This window comes from Salvia splendens, chromosome 21, assembly GCF_004379255.2.
Source record: "Salvia splendens isolate huo1 chromosome 21, SspV2, whole genome shotgun sequence".
Classification (NCBI taxonomy): Eukaryota; Viridiplantae; Streptophyta; class Magnoliopsida; order Lamiales; family Lamiaceae; genus Salvia; species Salvia splendens.
In genome coordinates, this window is record NC_056052.1 from 19,185,120 (window position 1) to 19,196,832 (window position 11,713).

The window sequence follows — 11,713 nt, forward strand, 5'->3', positions numbered from 1 at the left end:
CCTTGCTACAGTAACAGTGAGGGCAACTACTTCGGTTGCCGGTGTTGGTTGAGAAATAGGGTTTCTGTCTTTGAGGGTTTCGGTGTGAGGTGTTCTCGGACGGTGTAGATCTGGGATGTAGGAGTCTGGTTGAGCTGGAATCTGGAGGGTGAGGTTAATCATCGGTTGATTCTGCTGTGCTCCTTTGGATCTGTGTTCTTGAGAATAGATTTGTGCTATCGGCGAGTGTCTGAGCCGAAGCAGCTTTTCTTCTGTGTTTTCTTTCATTGCATCTTGTGTTCTTACGTGTAACTGCTCCAGATCCGAAAGGATCTGTTTCTTGTAGTACTAATTCGTTTGTCAAGTGTGCAGGGTTGAAGAAGCTGAAGCTGGGAGTGAACTGTAATCTTGTTTAATAGATAGGTCTATTCGGTATTCAAGATTATTTGTAACTTTGATTGTAATATCAGTCGCATGGTTGGAGTTTGACTGAGCTCCCTAATGAAGAACAAAGAGGTCTTGGTAAATAGTGAATCCGACCCTAGTCTGATCCCTACAGCTATAATAGAATCTCTTGAAGGATCCCACCTCATAAATTACTCTCTATATTGTCCACAATTAAACTAAAGTTTCATAATTTGATTAGTACATCACAACAACCAATACGTTTGTCATATAAAAAAAATTTAAAATGAAATTAAACCTATGATATTGTTGTTCTAGGTTTCTGCTATATAGGCCAGGTACGTGGCTGGAGAATTGATATTTTATGCTAACATATGTGGGCAGAATTCTCCAGATATCATTTTCATGAAGAACTGCGCAAATTGTTTCAAAAACAAGTCAACTTCACAATTATGATTGAATTGGTGAGTCTAACTAATAATATTTTGACAAGTGTTAGTATATAATATCGAAACTAAATACACATAAAATATAAAAACATTTCTCACTTATTTTGTCTATTTTTATTAATTTTTTTGTGCATATAAAATGGAGTATATGAGATGAATGCATAAGAGCGATTATGGTTTTATATATTACCTATCCTATGATTTGAGTAGTATATGTTCATAACTTTTTAGCTGCCTATAAAAAATTACCCATGTTTAAGTCAATCTAGCTAATCATATGATCTTAATCCAAATGTGCGTCCAGTATCAGTTAAAGAGATATTGGAGAAACAACAAACTTTAAACTTTATTTGATTAACAAACAGTAAATATTAGAATTAAATGATCAGAATTACTCACCTAAATCAATTCATTTACGCAAGGTAAGTAAGTAATCTAATATTTACCCAGAAGAACAGGCATTTCCAGCAGGACAGCGCGACCAAAATTGCTACATATTGGACTAATATTGGATACGCAATCATGCACTAGCTAGATTACAATTAAGGATGTCAATCGGGCGGATTTTGGGGCGATCCTAATCAGGTTGTGGACTAATCAGATTGTTGATTCATTGGATGTGGGCTAATTTGGTTGTGATTTTGTCGAGTTGGAAATTTTCAACCATAACCCTAAACATTCGTGTTTCGGGCTAGGCAGCGTACCAACCAAATTGCTACCAATAAATTAACATGTGATCATTCGAATATACACTTATGAAAATTAGTTATGTTTGTAGAATATTAAATATTTCACTATGATAATTTTGAAAAATATATGCTTGAACACAAACATGATTAAATGTCAATTTAAGATTTCTGTCAATAAAATAAAATATAAATACATTTTGAAATATTTTGAAGCATATTTTAATACTCAAAATATTTCTTATTGTAAATTTAAATATTTAATTTATTTATAGATTATTATATTAATAAAAATCTAATATATGTATATTGAATATAAAATGGAACGTTGATTTTTTTAAAAAAAATAATTATTTATACTATAAAAATTATTTATAAAGAGTTGAATTAGGTATAAACATGATGGAGCAATTGACAGAAGATTCATTTGTGTCTAATCTATCGAGTCAACCTAACGAGTTCTGGATCAGCAAGTACTCAATCTGAGGATACGTTAATCAGGTTGTAATTTTACTGGGCAAAGTATTTTCAAATCTGATTCTCTAAATTTAACAAGTTATTCGACCAATGCACATGTTTTAGACAATACTAACATCCCTAATTACAATAAGCATGTACTATGATTTAATGATTAATTAACCAATTAGCGACTGTCAAATGTTGCAGTGAGGTGTATCTCATGTTTTCACACAGTCATAGTAATCATGTAATCATAAACCCCAAGAATAATGTGATAGCCAAATATGGAATGAATACGGCAATGTTACAATCATTTGTGCTAATTGACTGAAACAAATAATCATGCTAAATGGATTTATTACATGATGCCGTGCCATAAAATTGAATGATTTGGATAAGTTCTTTTTAGTCCGATTATAGACAATTTTAATTTAATCAAATATGACTTGACTAATACAATAATTCAATTCAATCTAATATTTGACCTCAATTTAATCATGTTTGCATGATTAATAAAAAAATCATTTTTTCTAATTAAAATTTTTAATTGTAATTTATTGTCCTTCGATTATCATACACCACAATCAATCAATCCTAATGCAGAGTGAAATAATTTAAATATTCTTATCGATCTTTATCTATAAGTGAAATAATTTAAAAGTGAAGTTATCACTATCTGCATTCCAATAACGTCATATAGTGTAATAATACTCAAATGTGAAATGATAAATAAAATAATTCAATTTAATCACTTAAAAGTTCATTTTTATTAATTATCCTTCAATCTAAAATAGTACTAGTAGTACAAAATTCTCAAAACAAATCTATTATTAGTCCTGTTTGACCTAATTTATACTCCATATTGTACATAATTATTAAAAAAATCATTTTCTCTAATTTTTATTGCTTCAATTAATCATACACCACAATTCAATCATCCTAATATAAAATTATATTATTAAAATGTTCCAATTTTACTCTATACCTTCAGTATTCATCTATTGTAGATAATTACAATCGCATTACCACTTTCTGCATCCCATTAACGTCATATAGAGTAATAATAATTGACAAGGGGGAGTATTATATTGCTAACTCAACACTTAAATAGCTAACTATAATTAAATAATAGTCATTAGATATTCAAATCAAGGGTATAGATCATCAGCCCTGAAATGTCAATACGATCAACAAAAACGTCAATAAGAGTATTAAGGTCAATTTACAACAAATTAGTTATAACTAACTTTTGAAAAATATCTCATAACTTTAAAACGCATATAACTTTCTCGATTTAAATTATATTTTCGCACAACATATATCAAATTAAAGATGATTTCATAAGGATTCTAAAGAGATCTCACTTGCATATGTTCCGACGTCAAAATTTGAAAAAAAAAATGTGAACATTTTCAATTTTTTCGTACAACAACAAATATTAACATAGTATATAAAAAATGTCAATATAATACATGTAGAATGTCAATATTAGCAATGTGTTAACATTCTCAAACCATTGTGTTGACATTCTCAAAGCATTGTGTTGATATTTTCGAAACACTATATTGACATTTTCATCCAAAACCCTAATTTGGTAGTTTTTTTATCTTTTTTGATTTAATTAATTAAAACGAAAATTACACGTGGCAAATTTTAGACCACAAGATTTCTAAAATCCTATGGTCTTAAATTAGTTGTAGTTAGTAATTAAATGATGAGTTAGCAATTGATCATTCCCCTAATCGATATTATAGCATCATCTATATAAATAGTCCAACAAAAAGTTAATAAAATCATCTTCAACAATTTACACAAAATTCAAACCCATTTTTCAATATATGTCACACTAAAAGATACTACCTCCATCCCCCAATTGAGTTCGGCACAAGTTTTAAGAAATGTAAAGAAAAGTTGGTGAAAAAAATAGTGGAATGTGGATCCTACTTTTTTATATTAATTTTTTAATACAATGTAAAAGTTAGTTGAATGTGGGGCCTAGTACCATTTATGGAATATTCCAACCGGGACTCTTAAAGTGGGGCACCCAAAAATGGTAAATCGGGACTCCTAAAGTGGGACGGGGGGAGTAGTTTTATTCCAACCATTTACACTAAATTCAAATTTCACATAATTTTTGAGTATATGTCTTACAAAACTTTTGCAGTAGCACCATATTTGGTGTTGTTTTATAGACAAAATCGAAAAATAAGTTTGAGTTTGATATATAGTTGAAGAAATTTTCTACACCAAAACTCATTTTTTATATATGATTGGAGATAGTCTCCGTCACAACGAATAAATGAATGGAAAATACACAACTTTGAGAAACATTTAATAAGGTTTCTAATCATATTCTAAAAAACAGTTAATAAGGTTCCCAATGATATTCTAATATTCATAAACCCAAAAAGATAAATCAAGTTATTGGAGCAATTAATTCAAAAATAAAACTGAAATCAACAAAAATTTACGATTAACCAAAATGTATCACGATCACAGCATCTTCTTTAATAGTGAAATGGTCCACGTCTCCTGCAATAAGAATACAAAGTGAGTTGAAAAACATTAAAAAAGCACCACAATCGTGTATCTGTATCACGAGCAACTTAGGGACAAGGGTAATACAAATGGGTCATTCATTATCCACAATTAACTGAGTATATATTAGACAGGAGTTACAAGTCCCTTAAGAGATTTTTTAACATTAGGTTAATGGTGGATGGGATGGGACGTACCTTTGTTGTGGTGGGCCGGACCCGTGATAATTCGAGTTCGACCCATGATAATATGGGTTTGATCCATTATAATGTGGGTATGTGGGCTCCATTGTGCGATAGGGCTGATTAGGCAGAGCCGGACTATGGTTAGATGAACCAAGGGCGTTATAGTTGTAGCCGTTGCTATAGGTGTTGTAAAATTTAGGGTGGTTGATCTTAACCGAAACAGGCTTTGCATGGGACCCCGTTCCGGCCAAGGCCTTCAAGAATATGTTTGGTTCTACCACAGCTTGCAATCTAAACAATCCTTCTTCAGAATTTATATCAATGCAATACATTCCTATCACACAAATAAATAAATCAATATGTGTTTCTTTCATTCACAAATAATCTTTTTCCAAGAAAAACCTACCACTAAGTGTCAATTTGATTTTTTTTTTCTGCCTGGTTGAAAATTTATTCATAATGCCCATAATACTATTATCATGAATTTGTGCAAAAATAGGGAAAAGTATATGAGAATTATAGGTAAAAGGTAAAATTAACTATATGTATTTCACTACTTTTCATAAACCCTAAATTCTAAGCCAAGAACCTTAAATATGTAAAATAATTTATTTTATAATTACCACAAACTGAACCAAGAATTTCCAGTGACTTCATCTTGCAGGCCTGGCAATTACTTTTCACCTTCAAAACACAAATCTACAACAAAAATAATCGTTAGCAATGAGACCCTATCACAAAGCAAAAAATAAAAAATAGCACTGTTAACAGAAAATAGAATGAAAAAATTATTGACTGAATTACCACTTCAGCGTAAGGCTCCATTGTTTTCCTCCAATGCCGATTGTTTGGTTGGGAGAGAATTTGATAAGAAAAGTAAGGACTGAATATTTCTATATATATAGAAGTGTATAAATCAATTAAACGTTTATTTAATAATTAACGGACTTAATGCTTTCATAATTGATGAAATAAAAAATTTCTTAAATTTGTTGCAACTTAATCATTAGATTTTTTGACAACCACATCTTTTTATTGTAATGGCAAATATATGGTTACCAAGTTAAGAGATGTGTATATTAAGGAGTACTATTATTTTTGGTATTTATTATTTCGAATTGCATGGGATCTTTGTACTATAATATTTAATAAACATTTAGGCTCAAATGATACAGATTTGGTCTTATTTCCAAAGCTTCAAATAGTTTATTTTTGGTGGTTATTGATTCGAGTTTCATGGGATCTTTGTCGTATAATATTTCATCAGCATTTAGGCTCAAATGATACATTTGGTCTTAATTCCAAAGAATCAAACAATATTATTTTTGGTAGTTATTATTTCGAGTTTCATGGGATCTTTGTCCTATATATTTAATCACCATTTGGGCTTAAATGACACATATTTGAGCTTATTTCCAAAGCATCTTATTTTTGGTATTTATAATTTCGAGTAGCAAGGAATCTTTGTCCTAAAATATTTAATCAAATGAAACAGAGTTATTTTCAAAGATATAACTTTTTATGATTGTTGCTTTTATTTTGTATGGTGTGAACATACTTTTGTTCAACTTATATTCCAATTATCAAAAAGTTCTATTGACTATAATTAGTCTATCATAAAAATATATAATTGATAAGATTGATCGTGTATTGTAACGAGAATTTATGTAATCGAAGATGAAGAACGTATATTGACACTTGAATCGAAATTGTTATTGAATTCACTCATGAAACTGAGCTCGAAATTGAAGCACAAACTGATTGTGAAGATAGAAGAAAGCTTAGCTAATAACAAACTGAAAATAGGTGTTTAAACCTTAACAAACTAACAGCTACTTTTGATCGAACGGCGGTGATCAAAAGTTACAACTAATAAACAGATCCGACGGCTCCTGAACCATCAAGCAATGCTTCAGCCTTTCTTCTTTGAATCATCTAGTTTCCACCTTCAGCAATGGATTTGTTGAGCTATCATACACAACAATAATTAATTTTATAATCTAAGATACTTATATATGAATATTGTTACTTAAAAATTACGATCATATCCATGCATAGGCTTATGTAATGAGATAGATATTAAAATAGTAGTGTTTGCACTTAGAATTAATCAAATTGGATCTGAATATCAGATTGTAAAAAGATGAGAAAGTTAAGTGTACCAGTAGAGAATTAGCTTTCATTATCATAATAACTTCGAGCATCTCCAACCATTACACTAAACTCAAACTCATTTACCTTTTAGTGTGAATGTTACACTAAATATTGATTTTACTCCAACCATTTACACTAACTCAAACCCAAAAGAATATTCTTCACTCACTTACTTTTTATACTTTTCAATCATACCTATATATTTTATCAAAATTACACACTAACCCATTACACTTTGTCAATAACTTAAATTAAATATAATAATAAGATTTATTAATTAATATAACTATATATGAAATCTATTATTTATCAAATAAAAAATTATATAATTTGGAAAATTATATGAAATCAACAATATTGGAGGATCTAATTTTTAATTTATCGGGTTATTATTAGATTGGGTTTCTTTTAGTTGTAATAATTTTAATTATTAGTCTTCATATTATCTATCGTTTTAATTATTAATGTATAACTACTGTATGTTATATTGATTGCATATTTAGTTTAATACTGCTGGACATTAGGTATAATATTATTTTAAAATTACTAATTCTGTTAATTTTTATACTAAAATAAACCAATCTTTAATATTGAAAATTAAAAGCTACCAAATTATGTCCTAATAATTTACTAACGCAGAACTAATCAATGTTAATAGGCATAACTAAGCAATATTTATATTTGTTATATTAAACAAAACGTGTAGTATTTTTAACTAATTATAAAAATGTGGGCCAGCCCACTAATTAATAACTAATCAAATAGTATTATTAAGATTAAATTAGGTTATTTTCATATCGTCTTCTCCATTCCATCGCCGCTTACTCTAAGTTTTTCTTCTCTGTATGTTTACTTCTCTTCCTTCTCTTTTTCTACTTTGATAAATGCAACTAGATTTGGACTTGAATGTAATAAATCAAAATCTGAAAAGTATTTTTTGTATAGTTTTAGTGCAAACTTAAAGATAGTATTTTTTTCTTCAAAAACATATAATGGGATTGATTTTGCAATACTGTTTTAAGTTTTACAGTAACGTTGGAGATGGTCTTAGCAAACTGATTTAGGGATCATTTTAATAAGAATGTAGATAAAACAGAAGAAAATTTACAAATTATGAGCCACAAAAAATTGAACCCTAATTTTTTTCTAAATCACATCCAAGATGTACATATTAATCAATCACCCATCCCAAAAATTCAACAACCCAAAGTAAAATGAATCAAATTTACAAAATCTAAACTTCGACACCACAAATAAATGCATCAAAATTCAAAACCAAAACATAAATTAGGGGAAAATACCGAACAGCAATACCTTAGTAGTCAGCCTGAAGTATTTTTTGTGTAACCAACCAACATATTTGGAATTGAGGCTTCCAATTCTAATTTCATTCATGGCTCTAATTTCCAGGCCTGCAAGATGAAGACAATGGAAATACTAGGTTCAATTTGTGGTAAATTGTTTTACATATTTAAGGTTCAGGGCTTAGGATTTAGGGTTCAAAACTAAAACATAAATTAGGGAAAAATTCTTAAACCCTAAATCCTAAATCATAAGGCCTAAGCCATAAGCTCTGAACCTTAAAGATGTAAAATAATTTGTTTTATATAACCACAAACTGAACCAAGGATTTCCATTATCTTGACTTTGCAATTACTTTTCACCATCACAATACAAGCCTAAAACAAAAACATTCGTTAGGAATGAGTACATACCCTATCACTAACATTGCCGATTGTTTGGTTGGGAGAGATTTTGATGATAAAAGTAGGGAATGAATATTTCTATATATACAATAATGTATAAATCAATTAAACGTTTATTTAATAATGCTTTCATAAATGATGAAATAAAAAATTTCTTAAATTTAGATTTTATTTGACAACCATATCTTTTTATTTTAATGGCGAATATATGGTTACCAAGTTAAGGGAAGTGTATATTAAGGAAAGTTTTAAATGAAATTTTATTTTTGGCAGTGTTGTTATTTCGAGTTGCATGGGATCTTTGTCCTATAATAACTAATCAACATTTGGGCTCAAATGATACAGAGTTGGGCTTTTTACAAAGCTCTAACTTTTGGGCTTGTTGGTTTTCTTTTGTACGGTGTGAAAGGGACTTATTCCACCCATTAAATTTTTTGAAAACTGCAGCTAATTTGCTGTGACTATTATAGTACTCCTAAAGAAAACTGCAGCTAACAAACCGAAACGAATCCATATAATTTGAGCAGTAAAATTGTTAATGACGCATATTTTCCGAGTAAGTCTGTCTAGCAAGACCTTATTGAAGAAACAAAGCGACCTTGAAAGTAAGAGGAGAATGAAATAGAGAACCCAACAACTGGAGAACAGAAATTTTAGTGTACATGCTTTCTCTCAAACTGCGACTCATGACAGTGGGGGTCGAGCCAATCCCTAGTAGAATTCTTCGACACGGTCGCCTGCATTTTCCCTCCCTCACCTACAAGCTCCCTTAAACTGTCCACCTTATTCTCTCGCCCGCTTCCACTGTATACTCTATCGGCTTCCTTGAGTTTCTGCTTGAACCTCTGTTTGCGGCTAGAAGACTTCTGTTCCTGCTGTTTTACTTGGGATGGAGGAGCTCCGTGTGGTCCGAGGTATATATGCTCTTCTTCCTTTGCAGCCTGCCAAAACAAGAGGGCACACAAACTGGATGCTTATGGTTGTATTAACATCTGTGATACAGAAAATGTTAAAAGGATTTTATACTACGTCACCTTTTCTACTACCTCAACTTTGATCAGCTTAGTGTCTTCTACTTTTGGGATATCGGTTTTGTTTTGATCTGTATCTTCGATTTCCAAGCTTGGAATTACAAATCCATCAGTGTCTATAAAAACAGCAAAAATATAACATTTTTAATATATTTCGAGTTGCAATTTTGCATTAGAATGAACATAAGAATCTATCATATAGCATACGACATGATGAAACAGAGATCGACTGACCAGCATTGCATACTAGTTAGTTATTTGCAAAATGCAGGTAATATAAACCAGATTAGCTTTGGACATGACAGAACATACAAAATCCAGCAAAAATCCCACATAATGTAGAACTCGCAGAATCGTGTGAGCAAACATAGTATAACTAAATCACAAAACAAAACAGGTTGTCAATTTTATCAGATACCAGTATGTTTAGAGTATGTTAAACTTATCAGACTATCTTTTAGTATAATATTAATACAATGTCACTCTAAAAAAAAACATATTTATATAATAGTACCACCACTCTTTACAGATGCATTTGTAAGTTCACAATTACCAGGCTCTTTCATGAATAGGATTAGGTTCAACCTGCTCCTCAAATTAGGATTACAAATTTTAAGTGTTCTATCAAAGTCTTCGTTGAGCTTCTGCCAAATTCGAGGATGGTACTGAACACATTGGTCAGCTGAGGCAAACTAGCAAATATCATGCTGATTTATGCTTTCATGCATCAGTAAAGCATCTATTGAACATACAGAATGATAAATCATAGCTTAACAGCTTCTTACATATGTCGTCAGATCGATAATTATGATAAGAACAAAAGATATAACAGCATTGTAACCCAAAGGAAATATCAATCGAAGTTGTCATCCAAAAGCATCATCATCACCACTTCAACAGTAACAGAAACTGAAAAAAGTAGTGAAGCATCATCCAACAAATAAAAGCACACAGCAGCAGAAGTTTGGCAGTGAAAACACAACCGAAATAACATCCCACAATAAACACTCTATCTCTGTCTCACATGTTTCACCAATCAACATGTATAAACACTCAGCAACTAGTATTCTCCAATTTAAACAAGATCGCACAGAAAAGTAGCAATTTTTCCATTTAACGGAGGAAAAATTAATGGTAAACGAATAATCAGAAGTGCTAAATTACCCCACTCATCTTCGGCGGAAGAAGCGGATTGCGCGAGGGAAGGGTCCATTTAATGTGCCAATCATCGATTTCCAATACAATCTCCGCCTTAGTTCAGAAATGAGCGTGTAATTGAGGCGATAAAAAGAGGGATGGAATCGAATTTGTTATCTGGAAAAAGAGGGAATTTCGAAGAATTGAGAGGGAAAAGGAAGTGAAAAAGAGCAGACGCCCCAAAACCCTAACCGCAGAGAAATGGGAGCTCGATTTCATTTTTCAAACCCAATATTTTACCCTCTTTTGTGTTTTATTCTTTCATTTCTTTTGTGTAAAATTTTTCATTTCTTTTTTTCTGTCTTTTTTGCATTTTTATTTATTAGTATTATATAGATAAAAAAATCCTACTTATTCTTAAGTTAGTTAAATTTGTTTTGCATATAATATTTTAGTATTTTATTAAATCAAAATTCCTAGAATATAACATAATAGTATAAGAAAAAAATAAATATTTTTAAATTTAGTTTGTATATAATTTTTTATTTTGTAATAAATCAGAAATTCAATTTACGTAGAATATATAATAAATGAATAAAAAGAAAAAAAGAAAGAATAGATTAAAAGAAGAGATCTATGAATAGTTCAATGGTGGAGTAATAATATGATGGATCATGAGTGTTGTTTCATCATAGAATAAAAAGTTACTCTATATGGGACATGGCTAAGAGACTGAGTGTTGTGGATACCCCATAACCTTAACCATAGTTGATACGACTTTAAGACGAATTAGCAATTTGACTACAGCATAATAATTACTCCATCCGTCTACCATTAGAAGTTCTATTTTTTGGTGACACGAGTTTTAAGAAATACTCCCTCCGTCCCGCACTACTCGCACATTTCCTTTTGGGCACGGAGATTAAGGAATGAGTGATAGACAAAGTCAACAATTACGGCTGTAGGTATAAATTGTTACTAAAA

The 11,713-nt window shown here is 30.6% G+C and overlaps 1 protein-coding gene across 2 annotated transcripts; it reads right to left on the reverse strand.

Moving 5' to 3' along the window:
• Positions 1 to 9,053: 9,053 nt before the first annotated feature.
• On the reverse strand, positions 9,054 to 10,998 carry LOC121783330. Of its 2 annotated transcripts, none has more exons than XM_042181374.1 (3): positions 10,757 to 10,998; positions 9,608 to 9,708; positions 9,054 to 9,502 (listed from the first exon to the last, which is right to left on the reverse strand). In XM_042181374.1, the coding sequence occupies exons 1-3, from the start codon at positions 10,803 to 10,805 to the stop codon at positions 9,215 to 9,217; spliced, it is 438 nt and encodes a 145-aa protein (XP_042037308.1). In that variant the 5' UTR covers positions 10,806 to 10,998; the 3' UTR covers positions 9,054 to 9,214. The 2 variants fall into 2 exon arrangements, with proteins under 2 accessions (XP_042037308.1, XP_042037306.1); XM_042181372.1 differs by having other exon boundaries at positions 9,596 to 9,708.
• Positions 10,999 to 11,713: the final 715 nt, after the last annotated feature.